This window comes from Octopus sinensis, linkage group LG3 (genome assembly GCF_006345805.1).
Source record: "Octopus sinensis linkage group LG3, ASM634580v1, whole genome shotgun sequence".
In the NCBI taxonomy this organism is placed as follows: Eukaryota; Metazoa; Mollusca; class Cephalopoda; order Octopoda; family Octopodidae; genus Octopus; species Octopus sinensis.
Window position 1 is genome coordinate 155,264,613 of NC_042999.1, and position 22,500 is coordinate 155,287,112.

Consider the following 22,500-nt stretch of genomic DNA (forward strand, 5'->3'; position numbering starts at 1 on the left):
ACATCCATCATTTTGTAGTTTAATGACAACTATGGTTATGTTTTGTTTGTTTGTTTGTTTTATTATTGAGTGAACATTAATTGAATTTTAATTGTTTTGATGTAATCAATTTAGGAAACAAGATTTATGGCCCAGGCGAAAGCGTGTTGGATGGTCTAAGTTGTGATTGCCATTCGGATGGAAGTTGCTTAAAAGATGAAAAATGCAACTGCGATGCAAACTCTGTCAACGCAACTAAAACGTAAGTAACATATTTCTTATAAAGTCTTATTTTATCAAACTGTCATTTACATAATTTTTTTCAGCAGAAGACAGACGACACTACATACTACCGGTTTTTTAAATACGAATTAACTAAAGCAATATAGGTTTTCAGGAAACAATTGATCGGCAGATTAAGACTATTTAATGCTTTTCCATCTGAGATTCAACGAGACTAATCATTGGATGAACAAATAGCAAAACTCCGAATTAAACAAATTTTTATATTATTTTGTTAAGGTTAATTCTGTAGATATCTATAGAACTTAGAGCCAGCGCCGATTTTTGCTACAACGTTTCGTATGGAGATGTCAGATGTAAACAGACAATGTGATCGAAGACAAAAGTGAGATCTACTTTTATCGTTATTATGTTTTGACGTATATCAATAGACTATAAGAAATTTTAAAAGTTAGTAAATTTTCTGAAATAATTTGCACCTACGGTGGCACGTAATGTCAAAACTGGTCACTGTGAATCTAAAGGGATTAAATACTATAACTAAAATTGAATTAAACATTAAAAACAAAATTACGAAAATATTGCCAACAAAGCATGGCTGTCCTGGTTTAGGACGAATGTTGCTTTAATTTAGCCCCAGGTGACACCGTCTCCAGCTGGCTATACGACACGATCTGTGTCCTGGGCTAAATTACAGCAACATTCGTCCTAAACCAGCACTGACATGTTGTTGGCAAACAATATTTACTACAAAGTACTATTGCTGAATATCTCTCGTTGTGAGATTTAAAAATAGTAATTTACGAAAAATATGTTGCGGATTTTTCATTTCACAAAAGATAAGAAAATTAGTTTTCCTGCAAGAAGCCTTTCATTTGTTAAGAAAAATCAGACAACCTATAGGCGCAGGAGTGGCTGTGTGGTAAGTAGCTTGTTTACCAACCACATGGTTCTGGGTTCAGTCCCACTGCGTGGCAATTTGGGAAAGTGTCTTCTACTATAGCCTCGGGCCTACAAAAGCCTTGTGAGTGGATTTGGTAGACGGAAACTGAAAAAAGCCCCGTCGTATATATGTATATGATATATATATATATATATATTAGATATATATATTATATATATTATAATATATATATATATATATAATATATATATATATATATACCACACACACATATATTATATATATATGTATGTATATATGTATGTATATATGTTATATTGTATGTAATGTATTATGTGTGTGTGTGTTTGTGTGTCTGTGTTTTGTCCCCCTAGCATTTGCTTGACAACCAATGCTGATGTGTTATGTCCCTGTCACTAGCCAGGCGGTTCGGCAAAACAGACCGATGAAATAAGTACTGGGCTTACAAAGAATAATGCCGGGGTCGAGTTGCTCGATTAAAGGCGTTGCTTCTCCAGCATGACCGCAGTCAAATGACTGAAACAAATAAAAGAGTAAAAGAGTATAACCTAGAGGAGATAGTCCACAAGGGCTGAACACGGAAAAATATTTTGTTGGGCCCAGTACCTTTTTAACACACACACACTTACATGTGCACGGCACTGACAAACATACAAACGTAATTACTGTAAGATCTGCCTGTTTGAAGGTAATCTGGTATTCTACTGAAAATCCATAGGAGATAGAACATATACATCATCCTTAATCTGTAACACACGCCATAAATTGATACATAAGCTCTTCGTTCTTTTATAGACTTTTTCTAAATATATTTTTATCTATTTTTTATCCATTTCTTGTCTGTTCTAAGTGTGACTTCTTCATATTAGATAGGCTCGAAACGTAAAAGACTTTTTTATTTTCCCAAGCGTATTGTCAAACTAATACACTTGCTTGTTATTCATACACCCGTCTTCGTTTTTCGGTTTTCTATAAATTTCAAATATATATGTGTGTGCGTGTGTATGTGTGTGTGTGTATGTCTATCCGTCACTTCAGCCAGGTAAACACACACGTACTTTTCTTGACTTTTTTTCCTTCTTCGGACTTTCCTTTCTCTTTCTGACGAAGTGATATGCTCAAAGCGTAAAAAACCCACTCTTTTTTCTATCTTTACTGAATGTCAAACTAATGCGTTCCATACGTTCGTCCTTTTGTTGTTTTTTCTATTTGTTATTTTTGATGTTCCATTGACTATATGTGTATGTGTGTATGTGTGTCTATATATAAATAGTATGTATTGTATAGTATATAGATATATAATATATCTATATATATATATAATATATATATACGAAAGAAGTTGAAAATGCAATTTAAAAGATGTTTTATTTACTTAACCGTTTCACTCTTTGGAAAAAGATTTCAAAAGTAACATTAGAATATTATGATTCAAAAAAGTTTTTACATAATGCCACATTACATATATAAATATAGTCTTGGTAACAGGGATATGTTAAGGGCATAAAGAAGTTCAACAGTGTGAGGAGAATATTTGGAAAAATTGGCAAAAAGAAAAATAAAACAAAATATTATTGAAATTTGGTTGCGTTAATTATTGGTTTTGTGCAAATTGTCATGTCATTGATGCTTGAAGGAAAGCCATAAACAGAACAAAACGGGTACATTTTTCTCAATTCAACATTTCTGCTAAAACGGACAGGTCAGTAAACAAACTCGCCTTCAATTCATAATATTCTGTACGGACCCTGAGATGTATAATATATCATTTAATTTTTTCTGCCAATTTTCAAATATTCTCACCATACTGTTGTACTTCCTTATGTCTTTAACATGTCCTTTTTACCAAAGACTGTTATATATACATGACAATTTGCAACAACCAATAATTAACGCACAACAATTCCAATAATATAGTTGTTTTATTCTTCTCCCATTTTCCAAATTTCTCCTCACACTGTTGAACTTCTTTATGCCCTTAACATATCCCTGTTACTAAAGACTATATTTATACATGTAATGTGGTAATTATGTAAAAAAAACCTTTTTGAATTCATAATATTCAATGTGGCAATTATGTAAAAACTTTTTGAATTCATAATATTCTATGACTTTTGACAATCTTTTTTCAAAGAGTGAAAACCGGGTAAGTAAATAAACATATTTTAAATTGCATTTTCAAACCTTCTTTCGTATATAATTCCACTCGTGCGATACCCCACAACTCAACTTTGTATATATATATATATATAAGTAATAATAAATATTAGGGAATAAATCCAAATTTACAGGGAAAAAATCAGATTTAGGATTAAATCCAATTTTATAGTAAAATATTATATAATATTAATTCGAGACAAAACCACTACTTTGCAAAACAAAACAAGGAAAGACTTAATCAATACATAAAAAATTTTAATATAAAGAAATAAACCGCCACTACAATCGTTTCATGTCTTCAATGACATTCGTCAGGTGGATTTTCGATCTCCTAATCTGTTTTATTTATGTAAAACAGATTAGGAGATCGAAAATCCACCTGACGAATGTCATTGAAGACATGAAACGATTGTAGTGGCGGTTTTTCTTTATATTAAAAATTTTTATGTATTGATTAAGTCTTTCCTTTTTTGTTTTGAAAGTAGTGGTTTTGTCCTCGAATTATATTATATATATATATATATATATATATATATATATATATATCGCCATGATAGATCGCTAGCCACTAAACCTTTTTCTATTTTCCTCTCGCTGTTTATTTCTGTTACCTTTCTGTCGAGAGCATAGGTTCGAAACGTAAAAGGCTTTCTCACTTCCGAGCGTTAAACTAATACATCTTTTTGTTGTTTACACACCCGTCTTCGTCTTTTGTTTCGTTTTGTTTTTTGTTTGTAAATTCTCCTCTCTCTCTCTCTCTCTCTCTATATATATATATATATATATATATTATATATATATATATATATATATATCAGTAACAATCTTGCTCATTGGTTTTAAGAACACCGCCGAATGTTAGATAACAGATCAATTTCTATTTCAATAGATCAGATAGTGTAACAATTTCAACTAAAGCATACATTCCTATTACCAAGATAGAAATGAGTAACCTAACCACGGGGAAGTATGCCCGGTTTGATGTAGAACCTCTTATCTGTCTGAGTAAGTACATTCTTGAGGTATTTCTGTTCCTTTTTTGTTTTTTCTTTTTAGGGTCAGAGTTTGCGTAAACTAACTTGCATAGATACCATTATTACTGGTGGTGTTCTTACTATTTATTATTGTTGTTGTTGTAGTTGTTGTTATTTAAAAAAAATTATCATCATCATCATCATGTGTGCGCGACAAGGTGATCTTATTTCAAGATAAACAGCGCATGACTTTGCAGGTGGGGCCCAGTCAAAGTATTCTTCGGGTCGAGTAGTCCATCCCGCTCAAAAGGTCCCTGAATAAGGGTTGTTCAAGTATGTTGAACGAAACACCGATGTTTCCAAAGGTGAATATGTATCCAGAGGTAAATTATCCCAACCCCAAAGAATTCCTCTCAACATATGGCTATGATACTCCCCCACTACTTCTGCTCTTGATTGGAGATGCACATATCGTCAGCCACTAAGGGACATGCTCAACTGGTTATGGTCAAACAACCAGACAAGCAAATCTGTATTATTGAGCAAAATATTTGCTGTAGCCCATCTTTTATACCAAGACAAACCAATGTACATGATGACACTCCGAATCAGTTAAGATCAGAAGCCATGAGAGCCACTACCTGGTAATGCATATTCATTATTATTATTATTATCTATTTATGAAAGACTCTCGGATAGTTCTTATTTACCGGTTATTCTTCACTTGAAATCAAGCAACTACAAATCACCAAAGCTTTCAAGTAGTGCCTTCTCCTGTGACTCAAAGAGACAATACTCTCCTTAGAATACAAGCTGTACCCAATGACTGAAACAAGTAAAATAATAAAAGATTACACTGGAAAGAGAAAGCCCTTCACGGAGAGTCTTTCAAGCAAATATTGGACGCTTATTATTATTATTATTATCATCATCATCAATCATCATCATCATCATCATCATCATCATCATCATCATTATTATTATTATTATTGCCTTTGCACAGCTTTTAACGCTGGAGATGTATTACAGTGTCAGCTGTTCACCAATGAACTAAATGAACACCAATGAACTAAAGTAACACCTCTTCTTTTTCTAACACCTTCTGGAGTATTCGAGCGGTTCCAAGCAGTGCTGTTTTCTGCAAGTGCTCCACCATTATTGCAGCCCCTATTTGTTACTCGTACTTCTCGAGATTTTTGCTCACTGTTCCCAGGGCTCCGACAATTATTGGTACTACTGCTACCTGTTTCATCGACCACAACTGCTTAACTTCCCAAGCTAACCTGTCATATCTCTCCAATTTTCTTTTTTCCTTATCGCATACCTTGTTGTCAGCTGGGCATGCTATATCTATGATCCAGCGTAGTTTGTTTTCTTTCTCAGTTAAAACTATGTCTGGCTTCCTATTCTCTATCTCATGGTTGCACTGAATCATAACATCCCATAGGATCTTTGCATTTCTATTTTCGATTATGCCTTCAGGTTTGTGGTCGTACCAATTTTTTGCTCTGTCAAGTCCATACTTGTTGCAGAGTGTCCAATGGACAAGCCTGGTTATATTGTCGTGGCGTCTCTTATATTCCTCCTGGGCTATTGGCGTACATTGGCTGGTAATATGCCATACGGTTCACCGTTTTGTCCACAGATTCTGCACTGATCACTTTTTGCTGTGTTGTCAAATCTGTATTTTATGTAGTTTGTTCTTAGTGCTTGTTCTTGGGCCACACAGATTAGAGCCTCCGTTCCCAGTTTTAAATCACTTTTAGTCATCCACAACCATCTATTTTCTCTGTCTGTCTTATCTTCAAAATACCTATAAAATTGACCATGCATTCGTTTCTTTACCCACCTATTTTCAATTTCATTCGTTTTCAATTTCTTGTATAGTACTTTATCTTTTGAATCTTTCATTCTACACAAGCCTGACCTTCCTACTTCTAATAAAAGCGGTGCTGTGGTATTTTTTACATACCATGCTATGTTGTTTTCTTCTACTTTAATGCTGTGTTCGCATCCAATAAGTGTTCTTCCCCCTCTTTTTCTTGGTACATACAGTCTGTCCGTGTCACTTTTGGGTGGAGTGACCCATATCTAGTTAGAAAATTCCTTGTCTTTCTGCCTAAACTGTTTAGTTCGTCTACTGCAACGTATCAGGTACTGAGGAAGACTGAAAGAATTAAAACTTTCTCCCTGGAGCGAAGGAGGGAGAGATATACAGTGATATACATCTGGAAAATCCTAGAAGGCCTTGTACCAAACTTTGGCATTGAAAGTTACTCAAACTGCAGAACGGGGCGCCGCTGCATAGTGCCAAAGATCCCAGAATTGCCATCAAAATACAGGACCAGATATTGCAACAGCTTGTGCTTCAAGGGCCCACAGCTCTTTATTATCCTTCCAAAATGCCTGAGAGACCTGCATGGTGTAGATGTGTCTTTAAGACGAAACTGGATCTCTTCCAGTTCCAGATGAGCCTATCTCACGGCAATAAACACAGATGAGGGCAACAGCATCAAACTCCCTCATTGACCAAATGCTACATATCAGAGGAGGTTTCAAATAATGGTGTAGCTCAGTCAACGGTGGTGCCCCAGCTTGACCGCAGCTTTGAAGCTGAAACATTTTAAAATAGTTTAATAGTTATCTATAATTTTCTGTCTAAAAATGAAATATGCTATTTGGTTTGCTTGCTTTATGTATCATTGGCAGATGTATTATAGAATATGAGTAGCGCGAGATGCTAGTGTCGCATGACTAAAGCCAATAAAATAGAGCTTAAGATACGCATGAACTATTTCATTAAATAATCTTCATTCTTTTTGTTTGTTTATTTACAATATTTTACAGATATTTTGAAAAGCTGCTATGATATTATGGTCCACTTTCGCATTTATGGCAATAACCCGTTGATGAGACAATATTACACGATCGATCCGGATGGCTACAGCAATCACCCACCATTTATGGTTTTCTGCAACTTTGTTGTGACGGAAGTACCGAACTCTGGTATGTATATATATGTGTGTGTGTGTGTGTGTGTGTGTGTGTGTGTGTGTATGTGTGTGTGTGTGTATGTGGTGTGTGTGTGTGTGTATGTGTGTATACACATATATCAATTTAGATACATACCTACTATAAGGCGAGCACTAGTGTGTACGTACGCCGCTATATGTATATATAAATATTAAAAATATGGAACAACAGCGCAATAGAGAACAATGAAACATTCAGACCCCATAGATGATACAAAGGCGGACAGGAGAAACAACAATTAGAAGGACAGGCAAAAAAAAGACGGGTCATTCGTGACCTTCTTTCCTCAGTCAAATTGCCAGAAGTCCTTACTGTTTCGGGCACAGTTACACTTGAGACAGTTCGATCTTGTTGCCCCTCAAAAAGTCTAACATATATATATACATATATATATATATATAATATATATATATATATATATATATATATATATATATATATATATATATATATATTCATATATATATACATTCAATATATGTATACATGCAAATATTTATCAGCCACTCAATTAATATACACCTGATTTAAGTTCGAACTACTATAAGTTTCATGCTTCTGACAATACGGTGATCGGACAGTCTTGCATAGCATGCTGTGTATTCACTTGATGAGATACATTTTTATTGATCTCACCAATAACAAAGTACTACATTATATAAACACTTACACATAACCATTTATACATAAACACTTATATATATATATGAGTAAAAAGCATATATATGCATGTATACTTTCAGTGACAGAGACAGACGGAGGAAACGGTACGACATGTTTCAATGCCAAATATTCGCATGATGTAACTCCTGAACAAATTACGGTAAGAGAGGATTTTATTTATCTTCTTTTATTTTCTGTAAATAAATCATTTTTGTAACATCGTCAACAGTGAAGTATAAAGTTTTGCATTTATACTTCACTCTCTCTCTCTCTCTCTCTCTCTCTATATATATATATATATATATATAATATATATATATATATATATATATATATATATATATATATATATATATATATATATATATATATATTATATAATGGGACAAGAACGGAAAACATCCAGACAGTTAGGTGATACAAAAAAGGGACAACAAAACACCCAGATAGACGATACAAAGAAAACAAGGACGGGTCATTCGGAGTTTTCTTTCCTCAGTCGAGTTCCAGAAAAATCTTTGCAATTTCGGCTGGTTATAGTCGAGATTGCTCCAATTTGGTCAGCCCCAAGAAAAAACTAAGCTAAGAACATTAGATTCCTTGGAAGAAAGTAGCGAATGTATACGAAAGCAAGGACGGAAAAAACGGAGAAAGTTACACAAATACAAATAACAGGACTTAACAACAGGTGTCTTTCGACTAAGGACGAATTAAATTAAGCTTGGGTGTGTAGAAGTAAAGTCTTACGGCAGGAATACAAGATTTCACAGGCACAGGGAAGAATATAGATGTTGCACGGACGGCAGCCGACCCAAGAAAGAAAGGTCAGGCTTGGCCGAACACCGGTCACGTGGGGAGAGAAGAGAGAGGTAGAGGTAGAGGGACAGAGAATTAAGGATGCATGTATATATATACATATACTGCTACATACACACACACACACACACACAGATACTTCCTTCTCTTACACTCTTCTGTCTTACACTCTTCTGTCTTCTGTTTTCATCGACCATTCTCTTCCGGTAATTCCAAAATATAACTACATGTGGATTGTTGGCGATTTTTTCCTCCGTCTTCCTTTTCTCTTGGACTTTCCTCTGCCTCGTGTTTCTGAAGAAGAGCTTTGCTCGAAATATAAAACACCCTTTCTTTCCCTCCCTAAGCGTCTTTTAATACTTTGCATTTTGGGGATTAACTATATACACACACACACACACACCACACACACACACACACACACACCACACACACACACACACACACACACATATACATATATACATATATATATATATATTATATATATATATATATATATATATATATATATATATATATTCCTTTCTATGGTGTTTTACCCTACTGATCATATTATTATTTTTATAATTGCCTTTATGCAAGTAGACCTAATTTTGTACCCCAAGAAATTTATATTAGCTGGTATATAATAGCACCAGTAACTTCACAACTTATAATATACCTCTTAGCTTATAATTAATATATAGTTAGCATGTTCTATCGCCCCAATATTCCTTTAATAAATACCGGGATCAGTCTTTATAGATACCATCTAATAAGTAAATAATTAAGTATATGAATGAGTATTAAACTAATTCTATGTAATTTTTTTCTCTCCCTGTGGTTGCAAAATTTGGTATATATTCAAAATTTATCTTTTTGGTTATATTTTTCTTGATAACCCTAAATTTTATCTTTATACAACATAACAATGTTATTTAAATCAATCACCTATAGTAACACATGATAAAATTTCCTGGGTATTATCATCATTGGTTTTATTAACGTCTTGCCCCTTTAACTGGTAATTAACATCTTGATTTAAGGTCTTCCACTACCCGATCTCATTAGAGCCAGTTACTTTGTACTACTTCAAAATAATCTTGACAAGTTTTATGATTATACCCACTATGTTCTGTCAACTTTCTCCTGCCCTCTCTTTCCTAGCGGACACAATTCCCTAGTCTTAGATTTGATAAACAAGGCTAATAAATTAAAACTGAACCAAAATCCGTGACTAGCTATGACCCCAACAAATGTTTTTCCTGGTGTCTTAGAAACTTCTAAGCTGAAGTGCTAGCAACACGAAAGCTCCTACGGAAAGAGGATCAGAGAAGCTCTAAACCAAATTCCCTTTTTTTACTGTTTTCATTTCTCCTTTTTTCCCCCTCTTAACTCAATATGACTTTGATGATATTCATGTCTTTTCGATCACTACTAACATTAATGAGCATTGATCATTCAAACAAATTGATGTACAGTTTTAATATTATTGACTGCTATGAACATTTAAACTTGTACCTGTCCTCCTAATTCGTAATTCTAAATTTGTCTGTTATGAACATTTTAATTTGTCAACATTGAAACTTTTAAAAATGTTTTTTTCTAATTCATGATTTTAAACTTTTACCATTGATAAACAAAAAATATTGTTGAAAATAGTTTGGTATGTATGTAAATAAATCTATTTTAAACAATTACAAGCTTTCCGAATTTAGGTGCATTTTCAACAACAAATTTGCCTCTCTCTCTTTCTCTCTCTTTCTCTCTCTCTCTCTCTCTCTCTCTCTATATATATATATATATATATATATATGCATACATTCACATATACATATATACAAACACTTACATACAGGCACACACACACACACACACACACGTATATATATATATATATAATATATAATAATAATAATATTAGGGAGTAAATCCAAACTTACATGGAAAAATTAGATTTAGGATTAAATCTAATTTTACAGTATAAATATATATATTAAATTAAAGATAAAACCACTATTAGGCAAATCAAACAGTGAAAAACATAAACCAAAACAGAAAAAAATGAATTAATATAATATACAAAATATATAAAATATAAAATTCAATTTAATATATTATATTAAACTTTTTAATACTTTTTAATAGTTATATATATTTAAAAAAATTAAAATAATAAAATATATATATATATATATATATTAATTTATAAGTATAAATTAATAATTAAATTTTTTTTTAATTTTAACTTTAAATTTAAATAATTTAAATTTTGAATTTTATATTTTATATATTTTGCATATTATATTAATTAATTTTTTCTATGTTTTGGTTTATGTTTTTCACTGTTTGATTTGCCTAATAGTGATTTTATCTCTAATTTACTATATAATATATATATATATATATATATATATATATATATATATATATATATATATACATATATATATACGTATATGTGTGTGCCTGCGCTCGTCTTTTGTTTGTTAATGTCCCAATAATTTAACAGTGCAGAAGAAGGAAATTAACGGACCATGGCACAGTCCACAGGATGAAACAAATAAAAGAATAATAGACTATCTTTGCTCTTATTGCAAAAAATATTTCAGCGAACCATAACAAAAGTTTCAGTGTCTCGGCGGATAACTTGTCACTTCATTATTCCGAGGAATGACAATGAAGACGCGATGAAAGAACTGTTCCATCATATAAGGCTAATTCCTGCAGGTGGTTCAAGCTAAGCTGGGAGGTAGGTAGGATCTTTAGAACGTTCCATTCTCTTATATTTAATGTTTCTTTCTCTCTTTCGTAATTTCAGGCTTTGGTTAAATATTCATCATATTGTACTCAATATGTTAATTACCAATGCTACCGGAATCCTGGAACTGATCATATTCACTACGAAACATGTGATGGAAAAACATATCATGGTAGGTGAAGTACTATTTTTGTTTTTTTTTCCTGAATCGCAACGATCATGCTTAGAAGCGAGTTTTACATCGTTAAGAAAATGAGGTATAAAAAGTTCTCTTGGATATGATACGTGACTATCAGGTAACTGCACTAAGACCAGGTGTTCCCAAACTCATTTTCTCTGAGCTGCATTTTCGGAATGAAAATTCTCTCGCTTCTCACCAAATTTTAGATAAAAAGTTCATTTAAAAATAAAAACAAAACAACAACTAATAGTGCGTAAAATATAATATATATCACAAATAACATATAATATGATTAAAGTACACAAATTTAATGAAAGTTATGATCTTGTTTTTAACGAGTAATCTCCTTTACATTCAGCCTAATTTGAGATTTTTTAAAAAAAAACTCTCATCTCTTCATCAACACAAAGAAGACTTTTTTTTTTGGTTTTTTTTTTTTTGGTTTTTGGTTTTTGGTATTTTTCAGAACTGAAAATCTTTGTTCATGGCAATATGTCGTGGAGAACTGTGGAAGAATGGATAATGGTTTTGAAGAGACACATGGATATTGTTTCTGGATGTATATCCAAAATGAGTCCAGTGGTACATTCTTGTGTTTCATTTTTAAGATGCGATCACTCGAAATGTTTGCCAGTTCTTCTTATATAATGTCAGATCTAAACAGCTTGAATTTGCAAAAGGATCTCTAACCCATTCAATTTTTTTCTGTTGACAACGATGGAAAGTAATCATAATTTTTTTCTAAAAGTGTTGCAAGATGTTCCTGTATAAGGGCATACAATTTCTTACTCGTTTTGAAACTTTTTTTATCGATGAAAACATTCCTATGTTATGTTGCATCGCTCTCTTCCGAGCCAGTGTTGAAGTTCTTTGTTTTAAATCCAGTCAGTTTATCTGTTGTCGTGATGATATTCTTAACACCGCCATGCATACTGGTATTGAACATGTTTAATCTGGAAAAGATATCGACCAAATATGCCATTTTCGAACACCAGTCATTCTCATTCAGCTGGTGAAACAATGGGTTCCCTTCTTGTTTTAAAAATGCCTTTAATTCATTCTTCAGTTCCAACACCCGATTTAAAACTTTTCTCCGAGTCAGCCAGCGAACACCCGTGTGCAGAAGTAGACAGTGGTGTTCTGATTCCATTATATATATATATATATATAAAATTAGATAAGGGTAGAAATTGATATTAATCAATTAAAACCAGTGGCCTAGCATATTTTTAAAAATCCGAAGATTAAAAATTTTTTGCATACAAAATTTAGAGGATTGACCACTAAAAGTGGACAGCCTGTATGCTGAATTTTTTTCTTGAGAACACATTCTCCGTGGGAAATGGCGATTTTGATGTCTATATCTAGCGTACAGGCTGTCCACTTTTAGTGGTCAATCCTCTAAATTTTGTATGTAAAAAATTTTTAATCTTCGAATTTTTTAAAATATGCTAGATCACTGGTTTTAATTGATTAATATCAATTTCTACCCTTATTTAATTTTAAATAAAAAAAATGTTCTCTATCCGGTAAATTGACTGCTGTAGTTTATTAACTGCAGAGTAATTTCCGATCTCAGCGCGCCAAAGTGAAGGCATTTGAAAGATACACATAAATATAATTTGTGGAACTTTATACAATGTTGGATTTCGGTAAGCGGAAATGGCGGTTTTGACGTCTATACCTAGCATACAGGCTGTCCACTTTTATATATATAAAATCCTCTAAATTTTGTATATATTTATATATATAGTTAAGTAAATAATCTCGCCTTTAGTGGTTTTGCTTTGATGAAGTTTACAATGTGCACAGTTTGATCGAAAACCAATTTCAAATCATCCACAAGGATCTTGGAGACTAATGCCTCTCTCTGTATAAAACAGTGGGTTGATATTACATCTGAATTTATCTTTCTGATGATTGCCACCAAACCTCTCACGTTCCCTATCATATTTAGAGCTAATCCGTGCAAATTTCAATACAAGAATTCCATGAAATCTCAACCTTTTCAAAATACTCAGACAGGGCTTTAAAAATATCTTCACTCCTCGTACATTCTTCAAGTTCCTTGCAAAATAAAAACTGTGTTATTATTTCGATATTGTGGATGAATCTGATATAAACAAGTAACTGTGCCTATCCACTAATGTCGATAGATTAATCACCTTGAATGGAATATTTAGATTTCTTAATTCTTTCAGAAACACAGTTCTCAATATTAGCTGATATAACTATTCTTCTGCGAATTGTATTATCAGACATAGGAATTTTCATAACCTCTTGCTCAGCATCATCACCAAACACTTTTCACAATCAAGCGGCCAGCAGGCTATTAATTGGGGTTTTGTTTGTTGAACAATCAGTTCAGCTACTTTGTACGATACAATCTGCATTTTGTCTGTAATTGTCATTCGTTTTTCATAATATGATCTGTTCCAAAAGTACTGAACACTCTTGCCTGCCAGATCTTCATGTTTTGACAACAGAATGTCTTTTCATCTTGATTGGGATCATATTGGAATCGGAAAGCTCTTCGCCACAGTTCAAAAACGTAGGTTGAGGTGCGTTTTTATCTCCAGTCCATGAGAAACCGAGATTCAAATAGCTATCCATATACTGTCGCAAGCTTCCGTTTTTGGAGGATTTCTAGGATCTGCTTCTGTTGTAGTTCTTTTAAGTTTTTTAATTTTTTCTTCCAGATATGACTGGTTTGTCTTCAGAAAGCATGTGTGGCTGTGGATTACGTGGAAGCTGTGAGGGTGGACTATCACATAAATGTAACTGCGATTCTGAAGCTAATAAGTGGCTTTCAGATAGTTCTTACATTCACAACAAGTCTCGTCTAGCTGTCTGTAAAGTTTGTGTCAAGAAGAAGTCTTACGACAGTGCCAACGTTCAACAGAGAGTCAATGTTAATATTTACACTCTATATTGTTCGAGACGCTATCTCTGTAAGTAAAATCATAAGCTAATCTGCATTTACCTGCTCTGTCACTAGTCACATATCTAACGCTTCTCTGTGTCACAAATCACATCCCAGATATGTGTTAATAATTCTATTTTAAATTAATATCTTTTGTATCAGTACTTGATTTCAACTTGTGTGTAGCGCCATGTTCTGATTTTTAGTTTTAGAAAAAAATCCCATAATATGTCCCTATATTCTGTTCCTGCATTGTGTTCCTGTACGAATAACTATTTTATATTCTAATCCAGTTCTAGTCCTATTCCTATATTCTAGTCTTATTCAAGTCAACGTAATGGTAACTTCATTGCTGTAATCTATATGCTGCAAATTGATAAAATTATCAGAGCATCAGGGAGAATGCCACATGATATTTGTTCCAGATCTTTGCACTCTGAGTTCAATTCCTACCGAGCACGTTTTTTCCTTTTATCCTTTTAGAGTCGGTAAATAAGCACAGTAAGTATTAGTGCTGATTCTTCTTTCTCACTGAAAGAAATCGGTTGTTTCTCTATCTGAAGAAGGGTTAGCACTGATAGGTTTAAACTCCAAAGGCATAACTGTATCTCTATGACTCCATTAGGATCTGAGGGACCAAAGTAGAAAGGAAGGTGTAATCTGTAATTAAGTCACCAAGATAGAAATTGTTACACAGTTCAAATCTACTAATTAATCTGTTATTATTATTCAATTTTAATCTCAATTTGCCGGTGCTGCTGCTGCTAATATGATTTACATAATTAACATTATGTAATTGTTAATATCCTCTCGTTATGATTTCCCCCAAAAGCTCACCAACTGACATGTCAATATCACAGAAACAGCCGAGTATCCTCTTCCGGGGAATTTTTCCTGTTATCTACGGATACCGGAATACAAGTTCCTGTCTACTGCGAGATGATTCATAATCCCCCGACAGGAATTACGGTAAGTTTCACAAATAATTCTTTAACAAACTCTTTTAATAATGGTTTTATTCTGTCTTATCACTCCTATGCACCACCAGGTACCTGTTTCCTATCTTGGTTTCTTTTTTACACTTTTCGACGAATGTGGTCATGAAGCCAGATACACTGTAGCCTGCTGTCTGAACTGTTGAGGACGTTAGCTTCTACAACAGCAACAACAGCCGTTCAAGAATTTGGATCTGGAGATCTCCATTTCCAGCGACTTCGAGGGCCACCTCCCAATGGTGTCGGGCGTCAACAAAACGACCAAAGTTTTTTTTCCAAGGTCTGGGGTCTCCCGCCCCTAAGCCCTAGACCATCACCTAATCACCCTTACACGTCTTGTTGCTTAACAACAACAACAACAACAACAGCAACAGCAATAACAACAACTACTACTACGACGACGACGATGACGACTACTACCCCATCCTTTTCTTCTTTCTCCTTTTCCTCTTCTCCTTCTCCTTCTTCTACACCTCGCCATCCTTCACTTCTTTAAAGCTTTGGGTAAAATTCTTTGCAATGATTAATTGATTTCAAAGTTCAAAATTCATCAAAGTCAGCACTGCGTTTCATCTCTGTGGGATCGACAGAATCAAGTACCTGTCAATTTCTATAACCAACAATTCTTCCCCATAAGCTTCTGGTTTTGTACCTATATTAGAAACGACAACAACAACAACAATTTTTATTATTATTATTATTATTATATTATTATTATTATTATTATTATTATTATTATTATTATTATTATATTATTGAGTGAGAGAGCAGTTCATGCTATCAAAGTGACACTGGGGTAAAATATACGAAGCCCAGTATACCCATCATGACTACCCGTCTGATAAGGGTACACCAGGCACATGCATCACAACCATATGTGCGCGACATGGTGATCTCATATCAAGATAAACAGCACATGACCTTGCAGGTGGGGCCCAGTTAGAATTTTCTTCTGGTTGAGTAGCCCATCCCACTCAAAAGGTCCTTGAATAAGGATTGTTTAAGGATGTTGAAAGAACCACCCATGTTTCCAGAGGTGAATTATCCAAACCCCAAAGAATCCCTCTCAACACATGGCTATGATGCTCCCCCACTATTTCTGCTCATGATCAGAGATGCACATATCGTCAGCCACTAATGGACATGCTCAACTGGTTAAGGTCAAACAACTGACAAGCAAATCTGTGGTATTGAGCAGAATATTTGCTGTAGCCCATCTTTTATACCAAGACAAAACAATGTACATGATAACACTTCCAATCAGTTAAGATCAGAATCCATGAGAGCCACTGCCTGGTACTGCATCAGGGCATTTTATTATTATTATTATTATATTATTATTATTATTATTATTATATTATATTATTATTATTATTATCATCATCATCATCATCATCATCATCATCATCATCATCATCATCATCATCATCATCATCATCATTGCCTTTGCACAACTTCTAACGCTGGAGATGTACTACAGGATATTGTAGGAGACCTTAAGCAGTTTAAGACATTCAATAATCCACGAGTGTGGGACCATATTATATGCTTTCCTGTAATTCACCCAAGCCATCGCCAAATTTTTGTGTCTCTTCTTGCAGTCAGCCAGGATAGTCTTATCGATTCGTTCCTCTACTCCTACATCTACACCTGTTTTGTTCCACTGGTAGTAGGTCGTTCTCATCTAGGTACTTATAGATGCTGTTCGATATCATGGCCGTCATCAGTTTCCACATTAGTGGCAAACAAGATATTGGTCGGAAATTTCCAACGCCATTCCTTTTATTTGGGTCCTTCCTTTTGTCATCCAGGTCGGTACATGGATGTTTCTTCACAATATTTCGTCCAGCAGTCTCGCAATTCTCCTGTGCAGAGCTGTCAAGTTTTTAAACCAAAAGCCCTGAACCCCATCTTGGCCAGGCGCTTTACAGTTAGGAATTCTGCACTGTTCTCTGATCATCTCCTCAGTTATTTTCAAATCCTCCCGCTGATTCTCTCCACTCTCCTCTTTGAGTGTCTTTAACCACTGTTTCAGTTTCGTGTTGTTCCTCCTGAGACCATATGTTTGCCCAGAATCTTTTGCTTCTTCAACATTCGGCACGGCTTTCTTTTACCTTTTTCTTTCCCATCCAGATCCTGATAGACTCGTTTCTGATCTTCCAGGTACTCTTTCATTGTTGTATGCTTTACAATAGTCATTCCATGCGATGCTCAGGTTTGTGTGTCTTCTCTTGTAGTTTCTGATTATCAATTAACAGCTGATGAACAGCTGATCTTTCGTCTCCTGGCTCCTCTTTTCGCACCCTTTCTGTTCAATAGGTAGCAGCCCACTTTTTCTAAATATCTATACAGTTCACCAGCCAAAGCACCTGACAATGATTTCTATATTAGCGGAAGACACGTTATTTATCAAAAGCTGGATGCCACATTACCCGTTCAGGATCCTTGGTACGTAACAATGTCTTTCCCTTTGTCATCCAACTGGGTACTGCACCTTCCTGAAGCACTCATCTAACTGTTGCGCTATCCTTTCATGGAGACCTCACAGCTTCTTCATCCAATAAACTTGAGACCTATCTGGTCCTAGGCTCTTCCAAGTTGGGAATTTCCTTAACTATTTTTTTTTATCATTTCTTTAGTTATCTTTATGTTGATTTGGCCTTCTATATTTCTTACTCTATCTTGGATTTCATGCAGCCATTCCGCTTCATCACTATACTTTACAGGTCCCAAATTTCTCTCCGGAATACCCTGCTTTGCTCTAAATCTGATATTGTTACAGCTAATCGCCCATGTTGTTCCTGAAACAGTTTTTTTCTGATTTGCTTCAAGCAATCTGTTTTGCCTGAATTGTTTTGTTCTATTGTCATATCTTTCCAGTTTTGCATTGATTGCTATTATTTTTGTCTCAGTTCTTCCGATATCATATAAGACCCTCTATCTTTTTTATTCTATATGCTCTTTCCAGTTTATTCTTATGCTTTCGTTCAGAAATTCCCCTATTTACAATCTATCAACTTGTCCTAAATGTCTTTTTAACTTCGTTTCGCAGAAATTTATCTACGCCAGTATTATTCTTTACAATCAGTTTGTTCTCTCTTTTTGTATCCAACTCTATATTAGTAGTAGTAGTAGTAGTAGTAGTAGTAGTAGTAGTAGTAGTAGTAGTAGTAGTAGTAGTAGTAGTAGTAGTAGTAGTAGTAGTAGTATCATCATCATCATCATCATTATTATTATTATTATTATTATTATTATTATTATTATTATTTTATGTTTGACTTTTGCTTTACATTTGTACAAGTTGGCTCCAAGTCTCACCCAGAGACCTCAAGAGACAACAAGTTGGAAGTTCATGTTGGTGTTATGCCTAGGGTGCCATATATTTGGTTTTATACATAGTGTTATTCTAGAGAATGTTTAAGAAACCATAAGAAAATTATGTGTTTGTTTTAAAACTTGAGATTACATAGAAGTATTTTGCGTAGGATATGAGCAGTTCCCATGAGCACTATCTTTTGAATTTCTGCCATTTTGGGGTTTGTTGGTATCTGAGCTAGGTATCAGTGCCTTTTGCTATCGTTCCCAGGGCACCTATGACAACAGGTATTACTTTAGTCTTCAGTAATATTATTTTATTATTATTATTATTATTATTATTATTTATTATTATTATTATTATTAATATTATTATTATTATTATTATTATTATATTATTATTATATTATTATTATTATTATTATTATTATAAACTAGGTTGTCTATCCACGTGATCCCATAATTGAAATCTCTGTGAATGGAACTGATATTGAGATACCTTACTTCACGATTGATATGGATCTCATCATCGAAATCATCTCAAAATCTTACTACTGTACCCAGGAGTTAACGATATTTTGCAACACTTCCAAACTAGTGTTAAAGAATGAGTTCGGATGGTATTCTCGAGACGGAGTAGTCCAGCACTATTGGCCTGCCGAGAAAGGTATTTATTTATTTACTTTGTTTACATTAAATTTTCTCAAGCAGTTTAGATTCGATTTCTAAAAGCAAAATTGTTGAGTTATTGTCTGGGAAGAAAAGAAAACTTGCAATTAAATGTTTTCTAGCTGTTTGTCGATAGCTTTTCGTCAGATGCCTGTCATAGCTGATGACCATGAGTCCTGTCAGCTTTCCCATTCCAGATACATTGACATAACTCTTCTCAATATATATATATATATATACCACGTACATACACATATATATATATATATATATATATTATATATATATATATATATATATATATATACTATATACATATATACATATATATATATACATACATATATATATATATGCAAAATAGTTGGTTGTACAATCTCAAGGAGAGATCGGAGTAGTAAGTATACTAACGAGTAAAGTCAATCGCCACATCAAAGTGAGTGTTCCATGTTGCTACTAGTTCCATGTTCTACTAGTTTAACCCCAGGTAGCTCTTCCACCAACTGGTTATATATGTGTGTGTGTGTGTGTGTGGTGTGTGTGTGTGTGTGTGTGTGTGTGTGTGGTGTGTGTGTGTGTATAAAGGATGCAGCACCACACAGATAACCAGCTGGCAGAAGATCTGCCTGGGGTTAAACTAGTACTAATTAACATGGAACAGCCACTTTGATGTGACGATTAACTTTACTTATATATATGTGTGTGTGTGTGTGTGTGTGTGTGTGTGTGTGTGTGTGTGTGTGTGTGTGTGTGTGTGTGTGTGTGTGTGTGTGTGTGTGTGTGGTTCAAATTTACTTTTAAAAAATGGAAGACGAAGACTGCTGTAGGAACAAGCAGGTGTATTAATTTAACGCTCTTCGACAGAAAGGAATAAGAGTAAAAAATGGAAAGAGAACGAAAATTACGAAGAGAGGAAAACTGCGTAGAGTTCAGCGGTCCAGCATGGTGGAATGACTACTACTATTATTATTATTATTATTATTATTATTATTATTATTATTATATTATGTTTTTCCTTCTTTCTTCAAATGTTCTTCCGTTTCTCGCCGAGTGTTTTCCATACACCTAGGGCAGAGAAGCTCATTGTATACATTCCTAGATTACACACGCAAATTCACAGATAAAATATGTATTTAAAAATTAATAAATAAATAAATTCATGGATGGATGTTGTTTTCACAGCGATAATGCTCTTCTCAGTACATGAGCCGTTCCAGTTAATACGATTTTTTGCACTTCCTGTAGGGATGGTAAGCCTGGAATCATTTTCAAATAGGTTTCAGTACTTTTTTATCATTCCTAGAGATCCTACAATCACTGGTTATTATTATTATTATTATTATTATTATTATTATTATTATTATTATTATTATCATTATTATTATATTGAAATTCAGGATAAAATCTATATATGATTTTACCAGGCAGTTAGCACGTAATAAACCGGTAAAGGTAAAATTAATACATTTATAAATAAATATTCAGGGAAAAGCAAGTAAGTACACTGGCTTAGCCACATGCTTAAAGAAGAGGCCAAATGTCTCTAAGCTACCTTAGAATTATTACAACAAATACATGCCGAATTCGAGCAAATAAACGAAAAAGGTTCATGAAAAGGTTTAATTACATATCAATTGATTTCAGGATTAAAGGGAAACCCTTTCTTCCATCATTAGTGTAATACAACCCAGAGCACATGAAGACGAACAATTATATACATATATATATATATATATATATATATAATATATATATATATATATATATATATAAATTAAATTAGAGATAAAACCACTATTAGGCAACTCAAACAGTGATAGACATAAACCAAAACATAAAAGACAAAAAATAAATATAATTAATATAATATACAATATATATATCATATAAAATTTAAATTTTAAATTATTATAATTTCAAATTTTTAAATTAATATTTATAAATTTTTATATTTTTATATTTGAAATTTGAAATTTTTTAAATTTTTAAACTCAAAAATTTTTTTTTAACTAACCAAAAAGTATAAAAAGGTTAAATATAATATAATAAGTAAAAACACTACGTACGTTTCATGGCTATAATTCAATTCGAATTGCAATTAAGTTTAAATTCAAATAAAATTTAATGTTTTGGTTTATGTCTATCACTGTTTGAGTTGCATAATAGTGGTTTTATCTCTAATTTAACTTATATTTGTACTGTGAAATTTGATTTAATCCTAAATCTAATTTTTCCCTGTAAGTTTGGATATACTCCCTAATATTATTATATATATGTATGTATACATATATATATATATATATATATATATATATATATATATATGCAAATCTCTGAACAAAAAAAAGACAGGAAAAAAAACAGAAAATCAATTAGATGTACATGGTGTATATATTAGATAGTTTACGTTCAGATGGAAAAATAGGAAGTAGGAATGACTTTTCGAGCATCATTCTTCGTCGAATACAGCAAAAAGGTCAATAGAAGAGAAAAGGGCCGATGTATCAGGTAGTCCGTATGAAAACACATGTAGTCGTTATATGGCCAAATGTGTACACACACACACACACACACACACACACACACATATATATATATATTATATATATATACATATGTTCTGGTCAGTCACGTGATATATATATATATATATATATACATGCATACAGGGAGAGAAAGAGAGAGAGAGAGAGATAACACGCAGCCGGTCCGGAAATTGGACATCCTATGCGCCTTGACAAGAATTATTATAACTATTTAAAAATTTCTACGAAGTTATTTTATTTTCCTTCTGTTGGAAAACCAAACAACGATTCTTAATATTTTCTCTCTATTTTCAGGTGGCGTTGGATGTGGAGGAGATAATTGTAACTGTAAAATA

The 22,500-nt window shown here is 33.3% G+C and overlaps 1 protein-coding gene across 2 annotated transcripts in view; it reads left to right on the forward strand.

The window, feature by feature from the left end:
* Window positions 1-22,500, forward strand: part of LOC115209782 — a 217,152-nt gene that overhangs the window by 133,629 nt on the left and 61,023 nt on the right. The window contains exons 29-37 of one of the 2 annotated variants that reach the window (XM_029778300.2): window positions 115-241; window positions 4,197-4,312; window positions 7,129-7,287; window positions 8,058-8,137; window positions 11,597-11,708; window positions 14,417-14,668; window positions 15,473-15,609; window positions 19,389-19,617; window positions 22,460-22,500. The exon at window positions 22,460-22,500 is cut by the window's right edge and continues 127 nt beyond it. In XM_029778300.2, the coding sequence (XP_029634160.1) occupies window positions 115-241; window positions 4,197-4,312; window positions 7,129-7,287; window positions 8,058-8,137; window positions 11,597-11,708; window positions 14,417-14,668; window positions 15,473-15,609; window positions 19,389-19,617; window positions 22,460-22,500 (1,253 nt within the window). Of the gene's footprint in view, window positions 1-103; window positions 242-4,196; window positions 4,313-7,128; window positions 7,288-8,057; window positions 8,138-11,596; window positions 11,709-14,416; window positions 14,669-15,472; window positions 15,610-19,388; window positions 19,618-22,459 lie in introns of both variants that reach the window. The other variant, XM_036501510.1, reaches the window with a different exon arrangement.